The 21,431-nt window shown below is 45.3% G+C and overlaps 1 protein-coding gene across 1 annotated transcript in view; it reads left to right on the forward strand.

The window, feature by feature from the left end:
• WDFY4 (WDFY family member 4) overlaps positions 1–21,431 on the forward strand; it is a 303,041-nt gene that overhangs the window by 108,793 nt on the left and 172,817 nt on the right. Inside the window, exons 21-28 of the mRNA XM_024254223.3 lie at positions 169–314; positions 1,516–1,627; positions 2,369–2,559; positions 7,925–8,077; positions 14,897–14,970; positions 16,865–17,026; positions 17,578–17,669; positions 19,429–19,528. Coding sequence (XP_024109991.3) covers positions 169–314; positions 1,516–1,627; positions 2,369–2,559; positions 7,925–8,077; positions 14,897–14,970; positions 16,865–17,026; positions 17,578–17,669; positions 19,429–19,528 — 1,030 coding nt within the window. The remainder of the gene's footprint in view (positions 1–168; positions 315–1,515; positions 1,628–2,368; positions 2,560–7,924; positions 8,078–14,896; positions 14,971–16,864; positions 17,027–17,577; positions 17,670–19,428; positions 19,529–21,431) is intronic.

A 21,431-nucleotide genomic window follows, 5' to 3' on the forward strand; every position in this document is an offset into this window, starting at 1 on the left:
GGGGAAAACAAATAACATGCAAACATACAATGTGCAAAAACATGCAATGTGACAACATACAAACATCCTCTCAATGATTACTTGGCTGTGTGACAGAGATATTAAATTGTATGAGAATTCCTGCTCTGTAAAGTTAGACTAGAAATGTTTAAAGATGTGTTGTTACAGGGGAGGACCCGGACAGTGAAGCCACGCCCCTCATTGCAGAAGAAAGAGTTTCTTTTGGACTTCACATAGCCAGCTCCTCTATCACCAGTGTAGCGGACATCAGAAATGCTTACAATGAGGTGGACAGCCGCCTGATCGCCAAAGAGGTACATCTTCTAACTTCGCTGCTAATCTCTGTTGGAATCTGGTTTCATGGTTTGCTTTAGCTTTCAGTGCTTAAGTAAACACTATTTCATGTTTGCACATGTGTAGATGGATACAAAAATACATGCTTCCCACTTCATTTGTTAAAATATCCTATGCCTCCTCACCCACTAGTGTCCTCCCAGACTAAGCCTTTCATTTATAATTATTCAGAGAAGAAAAATCATAAATAAAAGAACAAGAACAAATGACATATTTTAAATACCTTTACAACATTGAAAACACTATTGAGCTTCCCTAGTCCTGGGTATTAATGACCCACTAACACTGAGATATTCTTTGAGTTGTTGTGATTTTTTTAATTTTAATTTTTTATTTTTTTACAGATGGGATCTCTCTATGTTGCCCAGGCTGGTCTTGAACTCCTGGGCTCAAGTGATCCTCCTGCTTCAGCCTCCTGAGTAGTTGGGATTACAGGTGTGATTCACAGCAGCACCCAGTATTGCTGTGATTAAAACAACAAACAAACAAACAAAAAACAGTAAATTTTCAAAACAACAAGGAGATATGTTTGTAGATGGGGATGCCATTAAATTTACTTCCAATTTTTGCATAAAGAGCTCTTTTTCTTAGCACTGATGAAAATTTGCAATTTGTTTATATTCTCTTTACCCTCATGGACAGAGGGTACTCCCAGAGGATGGGGAGTCAGGAACTAGGTCCTGTTGATCATGAAAGTTGTGGCTTAGCAGCAACACACCGCTTTCTGATGTAGGAGGCCAGGATTCCTATCTTCTTGCCCCTTTGACACCTGTAGAGATTGGGCTCCCAGAGCCTGAACAACCGTAGTCTGAGAAGGTGGCAGCCCTCACTTTGGTAGCGCTATTCCATCTGAAAGTGTCCTTGGGTCCCTCTTGCTCTTCTTAGCACCTCACTGTGAGCATGTGGGACACTGGTGGCTCAGACTGCGTAACTGAAGCTGCTCACTTACAATTCAGCCACAGCTTGGGAGGCAGAATGCATGAGCCTGAATTTTGGCTTCAGTCCCCTGACATTGGTTCAATTGCTATTCATTCCCTGATCATTGCTGATGGAGTGTCAGCACCAGGCCAGGCCCCAGAGGGCCTGCCCTCCAGGAGTTCGTGGACAACGCTTCTTCTTTTGCAGGAGTTTCTTAGGACTAATTGCTGCTCGTTTCTCTAGATGAACATTTCATCCCGTGACAATGCCATGCCCGTGTTCTTGCTGAGGAATTGTGCTGGCCACCTGTCAGGGTCTCTGCGGACCATTGGAGCTGTTGCTGTGGGTCAATTAGGTATGTTCAGCTGGGAAGCTTTGCCACTGTTTGGGAAGCAGGGTTTGTGCTGTCATGGCTTGTGCACCCTGGAGTTCTGGAGTGGTGGGCAGGATGGAGTGTGCCAGGGAACCAGGGTCGGGAGGACCAGAGTTGGGAGTGAATCCAGCCAGAGAGTTAGTCTCCCAGAAAGCACGAGGATCTGTTCACCTGGCCACATCTGGCAATCAGTAGTGAGCTCAGCTACTAACCAGGCTGCTGTCTGTGACAACAGGAACCTGTCTATCTAGTGAGTACAGTGGGGCTTTTGAGCAGAAGCACTGGTTGTGGTTGTTTGAGTGAAAACTGCTGGTCACCATTCAATTGAGCAATAGCAAGGCAACAAATTGGTGCAAGTGCCCTGCCCAGCAGGATCTAGAGGACAGGCAAGAGCAATGGGTTGTTAGAGCAGTAGGGATGCTAAGGCTCAGGAGTCTGGCTCATCCAACACTCTGGAGTGAAGGCAGAGGGCGGCAATCTGAAATACTCTGGGCTGTTCAGCCTTCTGATGGCAAAGAAAGGACTTAGCACAGTATCTCCCAACCATCTAAGACTTTCAGAACCTCCAGCTCTTCCTCCCAATCTGTCCCAGGTGCACAGGTCCCTCTGGCTGTGGGTAGATGGTGGCACTGGTAGCTCATTGGTCCTCCTGTGCTGTTGGGGCATTTCCCATTGCAATGAAGCTGTGACATGTTGATGAAATGCCCACTTTATGCCACACAGGGGTGAGGATATTCCACTCCAGCCCTGCTGCCAGCAGCCTGGACTTCATTGGCGGGCCTGCCATCCTCCTGGGCCTCATCTCCTTAGCGACAGATGACCATACTATGTATGCGGCCGTGAAAGTTCTGCACTCGGTCCTGACCAGTAATGCCATGTGTGACTTCCTGATGCAACACATCTGTGGGTACCAGGTAATCCCATCCCCCCACCTGGGACTGAAACTCCTGAAAGGGCTGTCATCCCCAGGAAACGGACGAGCATTGCTTGCCCCAGTTGCATTCCCTCCAGGGTGACTTCTAGAGAAGGGGAGCCGAAAGCCCTTGGGTTCTGAGACCAGCAACTTCACAGCAGAGGAGGGGCAGGCGACAGCCAGCCCAAGAGCTCTGCTCAGGATGAGGATGCTCACCTGGCTGTGGCTTCTGGCCCTTTTCACTGACAAATTCTAATGTCATTTGTGGTGGTCTCCCCACCTTGTCTCTAGCACGGTGGCTGAGAGCCCAGGCTGCAGAGCAGACTGCCAGAGTTTAAATCCTATCTCTTCTAATTTGCTATTTAACCTTAGATGAGTTACTTATCCTCTGCCTGTTTCCCCACCTGTAAGATATGGACTGTAATAGGGTTGCAGTGAGGATTAGATGATTTCATGCAAGTGAAGAGGTTAGAATTATGTCAGGCCCAGAATGAGTGCTAAGTAAATGTTAGTCGTTTCTAGTTCTTAATCTCTTTGTGCGTCAGTTCCCTCATGTGTAAAATGGGATTATGAGAGCACCTGTTTTGCAGGGTTGTGATGACTGTGTTTATGTGTTGAGAGCTTAGAGGAGCACCTGCACAGGAGACCTGCTTCGCATGTGTTTACTGTGATTGTCATTGCTACTTAGAATTGGTAAATTCAGATGAGACGTGGCCACTGCCCTTGAGTAACTTCTCACATGGCTGGGAGGCAGCCAGATGAGGAATTAGGAGGGTAGGGCCAGGGTCGGAGTCTGTGCCATGTCATGGGTCTTAGGCAGTGGAGGCTTCCTCTGGTGTGGGGGCTGCTGGGTGATTGGGGCAAAGCCTCCTGTGTCTCTGGCTACTGGGTCAGGGTTAGAGCAGAAGAGAGCTGTGTGATGGCCTTCTGGGCACTCTCCCTGTCTGTCTGGACTACTGCCACAGCTGGACAGTAACCCCTTCCCCCAGCCTGTCCCTCATAGCCCGCTGATGCCAGCTGTAGCCCCACATCACATATCTGGTGGTGTCCCTCCTGTGTGTAAAACCTTCAAAGGCATCTGATTACCGATACCATATCCCAAACTCCCTAGACAGGTTTTCAAAGCCATTCAAAACTGGCCACAGACCTTTCCTTCCAGCCCCATCTCCAATCCAGCCAACATTTCAGCCTATGCTCCCACCTCCCCAAATCCTGCACCTTCTCCGATCATTAAACAGCGTATGACTTTGTGTGCCTGTGGCCTCAGCTCGGAGCACCTCTTTTTTTCTCCCTCAGGCACCCTCCTTCTGTTTTCCCAGATCAAGCTCAAATAGCAAAGGTAGCATTCTCTTCCCTCAGCTGAGCATGTGGCTGTTTCCTGGTCCCCTTGGCACCATGGGCACATCCTGTTTTAACTGCTCTTGCACCCACACTGGAATGCTCAGTCTACACATCTCTACTGGAATCTTCTAAAGATCCTAATGTTTTTTACTCTTTGCTGGTGTATTACTGACACCATGAAGACACTCAGTACATGTTTTGGGAATGAGTAAATGGGTATGTCTGAGTTTATGCTAAAACTCAAGAATTGGGGATATTGGTACACAAAGGTTTTCTCTGAATATGCTGTTAAAGATAATAGTAGTAGAATCTATTGTAATACAGCACAAGGATATCTGCTGTGGCTAGGGATTTTAATAATTATTTTGACCATTTCTAAAAAGGCACAAATCAGTTCCTGCCCTCATGAGTGTATCTAGAAGGATAAAATAAAACAAGAATCAAAATAATTTTAATATAAATAAAAATGCAATCAGTGTCCAAGATTCACATCAAGAACTACTACATGCTTTGTGACTCACTGGCTACCTGGCTATCTTCCCAGAAACTCTGAGCTTCTTAGAAAGCTCAGACTACCTCAGGCTTGCTGTGGTCTCATTGCCCAGTCCTGGGAATGGGGGGTGGGCATGGTGAGCTCTCAGTGAGGGTTCAGAAATGAGAACATTGCCTTGAGAGAAGGAACTATCTACCACAGAGGTACATAGCACCTGCTGTCACATGTAGGTAGAGGGGTCAAAAAGGGTTTTGTTAAAAAAGGAAGCTCATCAAGAGGTTTCCTGGAGACTGAGCTGGCTGAGCTTTCCAGGAAGAGGTGGTAGAAACAAGGAGTGGACCAAGGATGGAATCTCTTCACTCAACTTAATTGATCAAATGCTTCCTAAGACGAGGCACTGTGCTAGGCACTAGGGATGTGAGGTGAACAAGGTGGGTTTAGTCCCTGTTTTCATGGGACTTACCATCCAAGAAGGTGGACAGAAAAATACTGTTAGCATGAGGGAGAGTCTCTCAGATACCTCCTTTGAGTAAAGAACTCATCAGATTCAGAGGTTTATTGTACACTTACACATGAAGGCAGAATAAGGAAATTTTAAAACTGTTATTCTATCTTTAAAAAGGAAACATTTCAAATATTTATGTCTTTGGGGAAAATCAGAAGGAGAAGCTGGGTGGCAAGAGAGGTGGTAAATGGCAGGTTTGAGTGAAGAAATAGTATTATTTTGTTTTTGTTTTTGTTTTTTTAAACTTTCTTGTCCACTCTTTATAAAATGCAACCTCCATCCTCCCTCATCCTTTTCTAGGCACGTTTTCTTGCTTTGTGTTTCTTTGTAACCTGCATGTGCATTTGTGTGATGTCTGCTTTCGTATTGCCACGTTTATGTCTGTTTCACCGCCAGACACAAGCTTCATAAAGGCGTGTGTCCTGCTTGTTTATTGCTGTACCCTAAAAACATGCCATAGATAGTAGGTGCTCAGTTAGGATTGGGGAATGAATCCGTGAATGAAAACAGGGGTCTTCAATTAAGTGGCTTGCTCAGGAGTGGATTTCATCGGATTTTAGGTTTTACTCTAGGCTCATCTGCTGGTTTACTGGTTGGGTGGGAGAGCATAAACCTTCCTATCTGTTATGTCTGTCTAGCTGATTTATCAGCCTCTTCTCAGACTAAGCAATAGCCAGCTGAGTTTGATAGGATGGGTGTTCTTAATATGGGGAAAGAGGAGGATACTGTTCCAGACTAATATTAAAACACTTCCAGGATCTGGTCTGGGTTCCTCCACACAGCTAGGAGGAGAGGATGGTTGTGGAGCTGTGCATGGCATACCGAATGGAGGGTAGGGAGCCATAACCTTGCCACTGTGGGGAATGTAGGTTCTGCCACACAGGTGATGGGCAATTGCAGGAAGGCTGGGACAGGGAAACGGACTGACTGAGGTGTTAGAACACCCCTTGACGTCAGTGGAGAAGATGAGGCATGGGGATGAGGTTCAAGCAGGGGCTGAGATAGAATCTGACCTAATAGAAGCCTGTGTTCCTGACCTGGGGAGTCTCAGGATCTGTGAGCAGCCTGGGCAGGTGGCGCTGGAAAGGAGCCAGGGTGGCCCAGCAGGCTGCCGACAGGAAGGAAGGGAGATGCTGGGACACACTCAGTGGGAAATGTTTGTGAGACATTGAAGGTGAAGTATCATGTGGGAGAGAAGGCTCTGGAGCTCAGGGGCAGGCTGTGCTGGAGGTGTAAATATGATGGTCATCGCTGCCATGATAATATTTAATCTAAGGAAATTGATGAAATCGCCAAAAAGAAGCTGTAAAGAGAGAAGAAGGTTGAGGGGGAAACAAAGAGGAGCTAACCACATGGAGCTGGGAATATAATTAAAACGCAGTAAAGGAGATTGAGAAGCAAGAGGGAAGAAAAATCAAGACAGTTATGTCAAGGAATCTGAAAAAACGTGTTTTGAGAAGGCGGGTATGGTCAAACCATGTTAAATGCTGATAAAGAATAGCACAAACAAAGGATGGAGGCGTCCTCTTTGGATTTGGCCACCTGAAAGTCCCTGGTGGCCTTTCTGAGGGAGGTGGCCAGGTGGAGGCAGTGGCTGGCTGATGTGGGTTGAAAAGAGAATGTGAGGTGAGGACATGGAGCCAGGGTGTGTTGATAATGCTTTCTAGAAGTTTGCCTATGAGCAGGAGGAGCTGCGTAAAAGCTACAGGGATTAGGGATGGAGGGAGGGATATTTTTACAATGAGAAATACTAGAATATATTTGTACATAGGAGGAAGAGATCCAGGGTTGGGGCAGTGGAAGCTTGGAGAGAACAGTTATCTCAAAGAGCAGTGTCCTTGAGATGGTGCCGGTGACCAGTGGGATCCAGAGACCAGGTAGATGGGAGACTCAGCTTGTGACAGGAAGGAATGCAACACATGTATTTGTTAATTTGGTGGTGGGAAGACAGAGTATTCATATCTTATGGGTTCTATCTTCTCAGCAAAATATGAGGTCAGGTGGGGGAGAGGAAGAGAGGTTAGAGGAGAGAGGAGAAGCAATGAAACCATGGTCTTTAGGATAAGAAAATATAGCTTATTAGAAAGACAGAGTTGGATTGCCAGAACCGAGTGTCAGTTTGACATTTTTGACACTATTTGATGTAAAGTGAAGCCAGTCAGCCTGAATGTTTTCACATGAAACTTTTAGCCATCCTAATTTTGTCTTGCTGTGGGATTTCATGTATGCATATATATATATATATATATATATATATATATATATATATATATGAATAGTCTGGAAAGATATTGAGTCTTTTCTGATCACAAACAAGGCTTCCCAAGGGCATGTTGCAAGAACATGTCTGGGAGGACAGGGAGAGAGGGCGGGCTGTGTTGGAGCCATTGATGGGGAATGCAGCCATGGATGGAAGGAGCTGAGGCTCCAGATTAGGTGGCTTAAGGCTCATATGCCAATGGATGGCTGGGCTGACTGACTCGTGTGGGGCTGGAGTCAACAGAGATGTGAGGCTTGGTGGGACCCATCTTCTTAGTCTGAGACAAGCTGGGTCACCAAATGTATGCTGGGACCCAAGTGCCTCCATGCTGGGATGGATGCTGCATGTTGCTGGCTTCCCAGGGGCTGGTGCAACTGACAGGCACATCTGGCTGGGTGCAGCCAGGCTCATGGGCAGGTGATAGCTTCCCGTAAATGCAGCATTTATGGGATGGTTATGCATGTAAAGGACCCAGTAACAGAAAATGAGAATGAGGCTTGAGGAGTGTGGGAGGAAACCAGGAGACAGTGGCATTCTGGAAACATGGAAAAGATGCAGGGAAAAGTAAGGGTCCCAGTGAAAAGTCATGTCACAGCACAGAAAAGTGGCCACAGAAGTTGATGTGTATTTTTCTTCTGAGAACATGGGAATGAAGGATGGTAGCGGCAGAGAGCAGAAGGTTTGCAGACTGGACTGGGACAAGTGGGTGAAGGGGAAAGCTCTAATGATGTATTCATGAGGAAACTGCTTTGTGTTAACCTTTTCAGATAATGGCGTTCCTCCTGAGGAAGAAGGCCTCTCTCCTGAACCATCGAATTTTTCAGCTGATCCTCTCAGTGGCTGGCACTGTGGAGCTGGGCTTCAGGTCATCTGCTATCACCAACACTGGTGTCTTCCAGCACATCCTCTGCAATTTCGAGGTAAATCAGAGATTGGCCCTTAGCCCTTTAGGAGTGTGTGTGATGGTAAATATGCTAAGTCTGGGCTTTCCCCTAAACCCAGCATGTCAGCTTCCCTCATAGTCATGATGGTAGGGAGAGGGAAAACCAAACAAGCCTGCCCAGAGGCCCTGGTTTGTAATGACATCTGCCACCTATGGACTGAGTGGCTTCGGACAACTCTCTTGACCCCTCTGAGCCCCACTCTTTTTCTTGGGTGAAGTGGAGACCTTCATCTCCTTGCAGGCTGTCATGAGGGTTAAGCCAGATAGTATCTGGGAAAGGATTTTTAAACTATAAATTAGCATATACATATGAGGGTAAAGAAAAATGATCTCAGTTCTTTTGGGTGGTGCTTTGCTGTTTCCAAATGATTCTTGAAAGGGGTGAGTTGAGGGATGCAGAAGGACATGCCTGAGGCTAACTGAGGAGCATCGCACACAACTGCTTTGGGTGGATCAACCCATTCATGAAGCACCATTTACTGAGCACCTGCTGGGTCAGGTACTGGCCATGTCCTGGAGACACAGTGAAAACTAGAACCCAGCCCTTCCCCACAGCCAGATGGGACTGGGACATAGCCAAGGTAACACTGCAAGTGCTAGGTGCTACAGTGAGACAGGCACAGGGCATCTGGGGAGTGGGAGTGAGCAGGCAGTCAGAATTCAGGGGGAAAAGAACCTTCCGGGTGGAGTGTATATGCTATTTGCAAATACTGCACATCAGAGTGAGAGCAGCCATGGGGACTTGAGAGCAAGTAGCTTGTTGGGGGCCTAAAGGTTTGTGTTGGTTGCAAGAGCAGGAGAGAGAGAAGGCAGGCCCAAGGGGTTAGACTGCCCAGACTACACTTTAGCCTGGGCATGTGCAGGTCCTCAGGAGAAGTTTCAAAACTCTTTCTTTGTTTATTAAAAAATTGATATATATTTATTATAGAATATTTTTTAATTAGAGAAAAATGTGAGGGGGAAACTCTCCTATTACCAAGACCTAGTTAATTCTTGTCAAACCTGGATGCATTCTCTTATAGTATTTTCTATGTATAATACATTTTTAAAATCATAGTCATGATTATACTGTAGGTTATTTTGAGTCTAGTCTTTGCTCACATACCAAAAACATCTAAACATTTTCATTACAAACACTTATAAGCACTGTTCTGAGATCAGAATAACATTCTGTTATGCTGAGAGTTCCTGGTTTCTTCATCATTTCTCTATTGTCAAATTTTTAGATTCTTTCTATATTTTGTTATAAATTGTGTTATAGATGGGACTTTTGCGCCGATATTTCTCCCACTTTTAAAAACATTTTCTTAGAATAAATTATCAAAATTAATAATTAGAATAAAGGCATTATGAACAATTTTTTAGATTGTTGATAAGTTTTACCAAACTTTTGATATCTAGGGATGTTAACTGTAGAATGACATGTGAGAATTTTATTTTAGGTATGTGACTTCGGTGACAAGAGCTCTGAAGCAGGGAGTTGGGTCATGAGACGATTGAAGAAATCTGGGTAGAAGATTTTGAAACCTAAACTGAGGCAAGGGTAGTGGGATAATGACGACAGCAGGTGAAAAAGTCCTAACTTGAACCAGAAGTGACTTAGAGCCAAATGACAAGGGAAATACTATGTATCAAAACACCACAGGGCTGCTACTGAAGGCAGGACCAGAGGGAGACTGACAGTCATCAATATGTATATTATAAAAAGAGAATACTCTTTGTATAATATAGATCAAGATTCGATTCAACGCCTAACTTCTAACTTAAGATCAAGAAGTTAGAATGACCAAACAAAATAAAAACTCAGAGAAAGAAGGAAGGAAACATATAAATGAGAACATAAATTAATAAAATAGGAAAGAAAAAACATACAGCGGATCAACAAGGCCAATTACTGTTTCTCCTAAAACAGACAAACATCTGTTAAGATTGGCCAAGAAAAGAAGACAGAAGCCACAAATAAATAATATTAGGAAGGAAAAGGGGAGAATTCCACAGAAGAATGAGCAATTAGAAAGGAAACAAGACAATTGGATTAGTAACTTTGTGCCAATAAATTAGAAAACTTAGTTCATTTGAACAATTTCATTGAAAACGTAAGTTTTCACAGCACACTCTAAAATGAATAAAAAACCCCAATGATCCTAGAATCATCAAGTAAAGTGAGTCACTGGTTTAAAATCTGTTGAAACAAACAACAACCAGAAGGGAACACTAGGCCGGGCACTCATAGGGAAATTCCACCAGTCGGGAAATAGTTTCTTTCTAGATCATTTAATGAGCTAATCTTGATGGCAGAACACAAAAGGACAGTACAGAAAATGAAAAAGTACAGGCTAATCTTATTTGTAAATATAGGCATAAGAGCCCTAAATATGAGATTAGCCAGTTGAACCAGGCCAAGATGAATGTCCTGGTCCTAGATCTGAAGCTGGAAAAGAGGATTGTGGAGGAAGCCAGCGTAGCCTGGAGAATGGGCTCCCTGTGCACAAGGGGAAAGGAGATGTATATAAATGGCCATAAAACACCACTAAATAAGATAATGTGTCTTGACTGCAACCGCTGCTGCCCCTTCTGAAGTGCTGTGGCCATGCTCAGCCAGTCTGACTTCAAGGTGTCCTGGCCACCAGCATGGCTCAGGAATTACCAGTGCGGGAATCCATCATGCTCCATTGCCTGCTACTGGAATGGCCATGGACACCACCCTACCCCACCCCGCCTTGAATAAAACTACCCCATTCAGGAGATCTGGTGCTTTTAAAGCTGGATTTAAGAAAATAAACCACCAGTAAGAACCAGATGCTAAAAACAAAGCAAAGTGAAACAAAATGAAATGAAACAAAATAAAATTTAAAAGATTGAGAGGAGAGAATTTCAAAAAGGGAAAAATGTTTCCCAAATGTCATGTTCTGCCTACACCAAGTAAAGTGAGGTGAGGGATGTGTGCACTGTACGTGCCCATTGGAGGTCACTGACAGGCTTAGTGACAAGTAAGTTGTGGGGTCAGAAGCCACTCAGAAGTAAGGAGAAACGGCTGGGTTTGGTGGCTCATGGCTGTAATCCCAGCACTGGGAGGCTGAGGTGGGCGGATCGCCTGAGGTCAGGAGTTCGGGACCAGCCTGGCCAACATGGTGAAACCCTGTCTCTACTAAAAATACAAAAATTAGGTGGGCGTGGTTGCAGGTGCCTGTAATCTCAGCTAGTCGGGAGGCTGAGGCAGGAGAATCACCTGAACCCATGAGGCGGAGGTTGCAGTGAGCCGAGATCATGCCATTGCATTCCAGCCTGGGTGACAGGAGCGAGACTTCGTCTCAAACAAACAAACAAACAAAAAAGAATTAAGGGGAAGTGTGGGGAGACTGAAAGTGGAGGCAGTCAGTGGACTATGGAAAATAGCAGAAAGGAAGTTTCAGAACTTTTAGTTTTGGGTTTCTTTTTTTTTTTTTTTTTTTTTGAGACGGAGTCTCACTCTGTTGCCAGACTGGAGTGCAGTGGCACAATCTCGGCTCACTGCAACCTCTGTCTCATGGGTTCAAGTGATTCTCCTGCCTCAGCCTCTCGAGTAGCTGGGACTACAGGCATGCGCCACCACGCCCAGCTAATTTTTGTATTTGTAGTAGAGATGGGGTTTCACCATGTTGGTCAGGATGGTCTTGATCTCTTGATCTCATGATCCGCCCACCTTGACCTCCCAAAGCACTGGGATTACAAGCGTGAGCCACCGCGCCTAGCCGGTTTCGTGTTTTAAGATGGGAGAGACTTAAGTCTGTTTGTAGGTTGAAGGAGAAGAGACAGTAAAAACCAGACAGTTAAAATACTAGTGGGAGAAGAAATTGCTAATGAGACACATCCCCGGAGGGTTTGGAGACAAGAGAGTGGATCACAGGAGAAAGGGTGGGATCCGTGATTACTGGTGTGAAGCAGACAGGAAGAGGAAGTTGTGAGGAAGGGAGAGACAGGAAGTCGTTGAGAAGGGAATGGACAGGAAGCTGTGAGGGAGGGTGGGTACAGGAGATTGTTGAAGCAGGGAGGGACAAAAATTTTTGAGGGAAGGAGGGACAGGAGGTTGTGAGGGAAGGAGGGACAGGAAGCTGTTGAGGCAAGGTTGGACAGGAAGTTGTAAGACAGAGTTGGATAGGAAGTTGTGAGGCAGGGTTGGACAGAAACTTGAGAATCAGGGAGGAACAGGAAGTTGTGGGCTTGTAAGTCTTAGGTTTTGGTTCCTTTCTTTCTTTTTTTCTTTTTTTTTTTTTTTTTTGAGATAGAGTCTCACTCTGTTGCCCAGGCTGGAGGGCAGTGGTGCAATCCCAGCTCACTGCAACCTCCGACTCCCAGGTTCAAGTAATTCTCCTGCCTCAACCTCCCAAGTAGCTGGGATTAGAGGCATGTGCCACCACATATGGCTAATTTTTTTGTATTTAGTAGAGAAGGGATTTCACCATATTGGTCAGGCTGGTCTTGAACTCCTGACCTCAGCTGATCCACCCACCTTGGCCTCCCAAAGTTCTGGGATTATAGGCATAAGCCACCATACCCAGCCTCTGGTTTCTTAAAGAAGGAACTGACTAGTTCATTTCTAAGAGTACAGTCATCTCAGGGGTGGGGAGAGAGCAACACCTGACACATTATCCACTCCATACCCAAACAAATCTAATCCAGACATCTTAATATAGTCCTTAGTACAGGCTTATGTGACACAGAATAACAATCAAAAGATTCAGTTATTCATGTTTCCCAAAATTCTGACATTTGGTATTATGTAATTTCCTGATGAGCTAGGCAGCCTCAAATGGGTGTGGCAACTTATTATTGTTGCTGTGTTCTGGAAAGGAAATGGGAGAGGCTGGAACTTTTGTGGGAAGCGTAAAAGGTGCGCCTTATTGTACTGGTGGGTTCACATCTGACTTTCTTAGTTCTCTCAGCCCTTAGCCCCAGGCCTGGCATATCATTTGTTGAATGACTGCCTTCATGAATCAATATCCTAAGTGTGCAGGGCTCTTGGAGCCCTACAGACATGTATGTTGGGGTGCCATGCTGGATACCCATGTTTTCACTAGAGCTGCCTTCATCAGTACCAGCTGTCCCAAATGGCAGCTGGCCCACCTCTGTGTGTGCCTTTGGGCAGTGGCTGTGCTTAAAAAAGCAGGAAATCTGTCACTCTTTTCCTGGCTGAAGAACAATCCACTCATTTTACTTTGTTTACTTTGTATCCACTCATTCTTTTAAAAAATGTAATGCATCTTTACGAAAAATAGTGGCATGTATGATGCTAGGCTCCAGGGATTAAAGAAGGACAGTCTCTACCTTCACAGGCCTCCCAATAAACTTGTGTTCACTGGGGTTCTTTTGCATTTCCTCTTCAGCAAGAGTAAGCAAAGTCATGGGTAACTGCTTAGCTTCAAGCAAGGTTGAGTATTGACCCTATGGGTCACTATCTGTAGGTGATGCCCATGAGGACCCAGTGTGGGGGCAAGGGAATGGGCTTCGTAGTCAGGTGGATTGACTTTGAAAACAGTCTCTGCCAATTAAAAAAAAGTCTGGTGCCAGAAAAGTTGCTTAGTCTCCCTGAGTCCCATTCTTTCTAGTTACTAGATGCAGACAATAGGCTGGGTACGGTGGCTCACACCTGTAATCCTAGCACTTTGGGAGGTGGAGGCGGGAGGAACACTTGAGCCCAAGAGTTAGAGACTAGCCTGGGCAGTAAAACAATACTCCATCTCTACAAAAAAAATTTTAACAATTAGCTAGGCATGGTGATGCAAACCTGTAGTCCTAACTACTTGCAAAGCTGAGGTGGGAGAATTGCTTGAGCCCAGGAAGTCAAGGCTGCAGTGAGTCATATTTGGGCCACTGCACTCCAGCTTGGGCCTCTCAAAAGTAAGAAAATAAATACATAAATGCGGATAATAATATTTTGGGTCTTTTTATGGTACTTCTTGCCACCAGGAAATGTATCAGTTATTAAGTGCAAGCTCTTTTTGCTGCTATATGAGTGCATGCTTATAATCCCACACCTGAACCTTGTATATTCTGGGCCTTAGGAATTGTCAGTATTTAGAGAAGAAAAATATTAGAGTTCTCTAAAGGGAAGTAGAAATAAGACATGACAGCATCCATCAATTCTGCCCCAGAAGGATCACTAGCAGCTACATTTGTTTACTATGAATGAAAACAACCTGAGTGATCAACTTCACTTTCAGAATCTCAGTGAATTTCATATCTTTGTTTCGCTTACAATTTTGTCATGCATGAGATGACACTGGTTTGGGCTGAAGAATGTGTTGCATGCACAAATTGGTATGTAGTCAATACAGTGTAAAACCTGAAAATCTGTACCTGGCTTCTATTTCCCGTCCTGCCACTTGCTGGTGGTGAGTGGAGACTGTCACTCAGCTGGTCTGTCTCAGCCTCTATTTTCTCATCTGTAAAGTGGGAACATCATCATTTGTCTTGCAGGATCCAGGGAGGATGAGATGAGTTTGTAATATGGACACTTGGGCTGTGGGCCCAAGGCTGAGCAGATGGGGGAGATGGTTAGTGCAGGTGTCCTTGGTTGGAACCAGGCCCACAGTGAAGTGCCAAGTAGTAGCAGAGATGGCGAGAGAAGGCCTTCCTATAGGGGAGGCGCCTCTCTGCTTGTAGTGTCAGGACAGCTGATTTGATTCCAGAGCTGGTACATCATGTTGGTGATTCCAAGTCAGAGGATCACATGTCCAGCACTGATCTTCTCATGCTTCCTGCAAATCCTTCTTCTCCCACACCTTCATTTTAGCATGTGTTTTGTTTTGTCTTCCAGCTCTGGATGAATACTGCAGACAATCTGGAGCTCAGCCTCTTTTCCCATCTTTTGGAAATCCTTCAATCACCAAGGTAGGCTGGGTCTTGGCAGCCTGGGGGTTAGAACTGAAGGCTGAATGTCCAGAACAGAGATAGGGCAGGGTGGCCAGTGGCTCTTCCCTGCTCCCGGAACACTGGGTCCCCAAATGGGAGCACATCCTTCCCAGTGGCTCATGCTTGTGGGACAGTCTCCTCTCATGGTCTCGGGCCTTAGGAGGGCAGGTGCTGGGGGCTTAGAGGCCTCTCTGGCCCCAGGGACTAGCACATACTGGGGGCTCAGCAATTGTGGCCAGCAAAGGTCCACTCTCCCTCTAACTGACTTCTCCAAGTCACTTTCGGAATTAGTCAGGGCTCTTTTACCCTTCAAGTGGTAGAAATACAACTCAAACCAGCTTAAGGGAAGTAAAAGAGAAGGAAAGAAGGAAGGGAGGAGGGAAAAAAGAATAGAGGAAGAAAAGACCAGTAAAGAGGGAATTTGTTGGCTCTTACAATTGAAAAGAGCTGATCTCATCCTGTAGGTGGGTGAGGCTCACGTCATTTTCTCTGAGCTCTGTCACCACTCTTGCCTCTGCCTCTTCCACGCAGTCTTTAGGTTGCCCAGGCTTTCTTCTGTGGCAGCAAGGTGGCTCCTGGGCAGCTCCTCAGAGCACAGCCTCAGCTTAGCACCATAGGCAGAGACAGCTTTTTAAAAATTTAATAGTCCTAGCTATTGGACTGAGTCTCATTGAGCCAACTTGTGTCCCATGACCGGGCTGGGAAAGTGGCTTCCCCTCTGGAGTTAGAAAGTGGTAGTTCCCAAAGGGAGCCAGGGGCTGTGTTCAGAATAGGAGAGAAGGAAGGTAAGGAAGCCCACATATCACCCCACCTGCCTCCTCCTGGCTCAGGCTAGTCTAGAGCTCATTGGTGCCTTCAGCATTTTGAATGTATTTGTAAATGGCTTTTCACTCAGCCACTTAATGAACATCTATTATAAACTTACTACATTTCACACCCTGTACTTAGAGGTAAAATTCAGAGAAGAATAAGCCACAGTCTGATAAAAAGAGAATACAGAAAAACATGCTGTTCAGTGATGTAGAGGACAAAAAACCAAAGGCAGCCGGGATTTCTGGGTAGAGGAGCATCTGTCTTCCCTGCCGAGACCGTGATTATAAATCATACACAGAATTGGGCTGGTCCTGCCTCTTTTGTGTATCAGGGAGGTGGAGCTCAGCAGAATTTAATGTGTTAATACAAAAAAAAAAAAAAAAGACAGTTCAAGGTGAGGAATCTGCCCAAAGTCACCCTCCTCCACATTTTTCTCCACCATTTTTTCTCTTCCACCTTCCACTTTCTTCCTGTACCTGTACCAGTTGTTTTCTAAGAAACAGACATTTACCCTGGGAGCTGTTTTCTTTGGGGTAGTAGAATTTACTGGAAATTGGATCTGTGAGTATCTGAGGGAGGGGGTATGGATAGGTGGATTCTGTCTTTTTCTCCTTTGACTTTCAGTGGCGTGTCTCTCCACTTTGTGGTTTAGGGCAGGCAGGAAGATCACACACCCAGACAAGCTAGTGAAGGGCCCTGCACTCCTGGCTGGTGGGAAGTACTCCCCAGTCACATGAGTGTCTGCTGTCTTTGTTTGAGTTTCTGAGGCCAGCACTAGTTTTCTCTGGGGCTCAGAATTTAAAAGTCAATAATTGGGGTTTGTCTTTGAAGGTGGTTTCCGGGGGTCGGAGGGGACAGGCAGTGCACACCCGAGCGACTCCGGCACTTAGCAGACACGTATTCAATGGGTGTCTGACGGCATCTTGACAAATTGCCAAAAGAGCATTGGAGTTAAGGGGCCATGGAACAAGCCTGGCTTGAAAAACCTTTTTAGCACAAACACAGCAAATTTGGTTCATTCCAGTAAAAGCTTTTACTGTCTCTCTCCTGTACTCACCAGGGAAGGACCCAGGAATGCTGAAGCTGCCCACCAGGCACAGCTTATACCCAAGCTCATCTTCCTATTCAATGAGCCGAGCCTCATCCCCTCCAAGATCCCCACCATCATTGGCATCCTGGCCTGTCAGCTGAGGGGCCACTTCAGCACCCAGGACTTGCTCAGGTACCACACCAAGAAGCCCAGGGGGAAGAGCAGGCCCCAGCTCTCTCCCCATTGTGCTCAACCCTGAATCACTTGGAACCTTCTAGGAATTTTTGTTCAGGGATGAGAGTTAGGGAAAGGATGGTTTGCTGAAGTCAGGATGGGACAGGCCGGTTTCCCCAGCAGGGCTGTGTGTTTACTGTTCCCACTGCTCAGGCTCCCCCACTGTGGCCAAATATTCAGGAATTTCCATATGCACTGCCATCCTTGCCTGCTGATGACCCACATGTCTGGCTCCTGCAGACTCCTGAAGAGCAGTCCCAGCCACCAGTGCGTTTCCCCTTCTCTTTCCTGTCACTATCTGATTGATCAGGTAGAGCCAGAGTGAGCATCTCTGGTGAATCCTGACTGATTGTAGAAGTCTCTGGAAATACACAGCATGCCATGATGATTTCCCTTAAACTCTCACTTGCAGCTGCACGTGGGTGGGTCTGTGTGAAAACACTGGCATGTACTCAGCGGACTCAGTTGAGCCCGCCTGCAAGCCTGTCCTTCTCTCCCTGTGTATAAAGGATTGGGCTGTTTGTTGTGTACACCCTCAAGCCTTCGTCGGTGAATGAGAGGCAGATCTGCATGGACGGAGCCCTGGACCCTTCCCTGCCTGGTGAGAAAACCTTTGCCAGTTCGAAGGCCATAGGACGGCCCTCACGGAACCCCTGAGAGGCCCACATTGTGCAGAGGGAGGGACTAAGCAAGGAAGGGGAAGACACCCACAGCCAAGCTGTGGTTTCCAAGCAGTGGCCTGTGAAGCTGTCATTTTATGATGAGAGTCAGAAATGAAATAAAATTATAGATTCCTGCTTTGAAATGTGGGACTGGTGTTCCAGGCCTCCAGAATAAAATCAGTTCCCTGTAGACCAGCATGTGGGGTCCGGGATCCCGCCTCACTTCCTAGTTGAACCCCCACTACCCCTTACTTTCCTGATGAGCCCCAACTCCAGCACTGAAGCACTTGCAGGCCCCAGCAGGTGACAGCTTGTCCTCTGTCCGTGCTTGGCACGTGCTCTTCACTCAAGGGAAATGCCACCCCTCCCCCACTAGCCAAGCTGTCCCCAGTCCCACCAAACCAGATTAAGTCACTTTCTCTGTGTTTCCAAAGCCCCTTGGGGTTACCCTAGTGGACAGATTTGTAGTTTGTTTATGTGAGTCTCCCTTTTCGCCTAGCCAGGTGCAGAACTGCAGCTGTGTCTTGTTCAACTTGTTCCCTCTGCTAGAGCAGTGTGATGGCAACAATCACAACTGCTTTGTCCTGGGCCCTGCGGCTCTGCACTGTCCAAGATGAAAGCCCCTAGGCCACATATAGCCATTTAAATTCAAAATTTAACTAATTAAAATTAAATGCAATTAAAAACTTAATTCCTCACTCACTGTAGCCACGTTCTAAGTGCTCACTAGCTACCTGAGGCTAGTGGCTACTCTATTGGACAAGGTAGATATAAAACAGTTTTATCATCACAAAAGAGTCTCCTGGATAGCATTATTTAATCTAGATAAAGTATTATCTCTTATCCTTAGATCAAGCTGCAAGAAATTACTTTTCCCATTTTGCAGACTAAGAAACTTAGGTTCAATGAGATTAGGAGCTAATTGAAGATGGGGCCAAAATCTGAATAGAGGGAAATATGACTCCATTTCCCCAAGCTGCCTCATCAGTCCTATTTCTATAGCATGGCGTGTGTGCCCTGTATTGGTTGTGAAATTGCTGGCAACCGAGGGAATGAACAAATGGATAATGGGCCAAGAGTGAATTTATTTAGTCAACCTTCCTTCTCACATGAACTGCATTCTAAAACTTTTACCTAACCAACATACTAAAACATTGTTAATATGTCCTTTTGGGCTTTAATGACTCTTCAGAAGTAAAGTTTCTTCTTCCCCTTGCTCCATGTACCTCTGCTATGATTTGAGTTCTGTTTTTATTGTAGCATAGACATCCAAAAGCCTACCTGGGAGTCAGTTGAAAGCAGGAACAAAGAGAACAAAGACCATGGTCTTCAGCACTCCGTTCCTGATTACTTGCATAATATCAGTGCCTAGTAGGTGATTATGAAATGCTGCAGCCTATGATAATTTAAAAAATTCTTCTACTGAAAGGTATATTTTCCCTTATTATTTTTAGGATTTTTGTTTATTGGAGGATTGCAGCATTGCAGACATTGCTAATTAAAGGAAACTTCAGTAACATTTTCTGAAATTCTTTTTAAGCATTGTGTGGAGGCTAGAATAAAATGCCAAAATTTTGAGTCCCAGCCATGCCACAATTCCTGGGTGAAATAAGCATTTGGTGAATATGATTGCTTACTGCAGCAAATATTATGTCTCTTTACATCCGTTTTCTCTCAAATCTGAATTCTTTTTTGTAGCTGGAAGCCAAACATCTGGAAAGACAATCTGGCTCAGAAACCAGTTGCTGGAGATGCTGCTCAGTGTAATATCTTCCCCCCAACTTCATCTGTCCTCTGAGTAAGTAGCTCCAGGAAGAGCAATTTGGCATGAGGTTGCCTCATACAGGGTGTGGCATTAAACCTTTTCTTAATGAAAAGTTTAGCATCTCTGAGTCTGTTTTCTGCAATGTATTTCCTGCACTAGTCAGAAAGAAAATTATATTCTCTCTACCCAATGAACCAGACCTTGCCCTAAGATATTCTGATGCAAATGTTAAGTGGGCATGAGTAACTAGAAACAGATTTGGTATAATTACAATAAACTCCTTTTGTCACCATTGCTATAGTGTAATTGTTATTGTTTTGGCAGTTGTGACAATTACTGATTTTGATGTCTTGTACTTGGCAGACAATAGAACGAAGAAATTGTGAGCCTAAATAACATCTATCAAGGAAAAGTCTTGCCAAATTCTTCTGCTATTTACTGTTAGTGAGTTTGTTATTTTTCAAGTTGGAAAAAGAAGTGTCTACCTTCAATTAACTTCTAAAATCATGTGTAATCATAAAGCTGATTCCATTAACTCTCCCCACTGGCTGCCTGCTTTACCTCCAACCTTGGAGTCATTCATTTGACACCTAATTTGTTGAGCATCTACTGCATGCCAGACACTGTTCCCAGCTCCTAGGATGCAGTGCTGAGCAAGTCAGCCCGGATCCTTGCTCAGCCTAGTGTGTATGTGCATCCGGGCTTGGGGGTAAGGAGTTACCCCTCAGTAAAGCAGCTTTATAAATAGTGTTTAATAATTTACCAGCCTATAAACCCTTTCTTTCTTAGAATCAAAACATAGTAGAACTGGAAGATGCCTTGTAAATGAGATAGTCCAGCCACTTCTTTTCCGTCTTTTTGAAAGGGAATGTAGTGCAGTGCCTGACAGCTGGGCTCTGGCATCTATACCTTCTGGGTTCGAATCCTAGCCCTGTCCCCAGGGACCCAGGGGAGGCTACTTAAGCCCTGTATGCCTCTCTCTACTCATCTGCATGAGAATAAAAATTGTATTATGTTGGTGAAAATGTAATTGTGTTTTTTCATTACTTTTAATGCCAAAAACCGCCAATATTTTTGCACCAACCTAATACTTTCAATAGATGACTATAGTGAAAATGAAATGAATTAATATATGGATAATCCTGAGAATGGTGCCTGGAATACTGTAAATTCTCTGTAAGCTAATTGCTATTATGGCCATCTCCTTCATCATCACCATCACCACCACCATCATCACCATCACCATCATCACCATCACCATCATCACCACATTAATCACCATCACCACCACAACCACCATCATCACCACCAGCATCACCATCACCACCATCATAATCACTACCACCACCATCAACATCATCACCACCAGCATCACCATCACCATCATCACCACATTAATCACCATCACCACCACAACCACCATCATCACCATCATCACCACAACATTAATCACCATCACCACCACCATCATCACCATCACCATCATCACCACCACAACCACCATCATCACCATCATCACCACAACATTAATCACCATCACCACCACCACCATCAACATCATCACCACCAGCATCACCATCACCACCATCATAATCACTACCACCACCATCAACATCATCACCATCATCACCACCAGCATCACCATCACCATAATCACCACCACCATCATCAACATCATCAACATCACCACCACCACCCACCATCATCACCACCACCATCACCACAACGTTAATCACTATCACCACCACCACCATCAACATCATCACCACCACCATCACCACAACGTTAATCACTATCACCACCACCACCATCAACATCATCACCATCATTATCAACATAATCACTGAGGAAAATGATCAGAGCACATCAGGAGCTCTGCCAAAGTCATCCAGTTGCTAAACATCAGAGGCGGAGCTAGAAAAGAGGACAGTCTCTT

Source organism: Pongo abelii, chromosome 8, assembly GCF_028885655.2.
Source record: "Pongo abelii isolate AG06213 chromosome 8, NHGRI_mPonAbe1-v2.0_pri, whole genome shotgun sequence".
Classification (NCBI taxonomy): Eukaryota; Metazoa; Chordata; class Mammalia; order Primates; family Hominidae; genus Pongo; species Pongo abelii.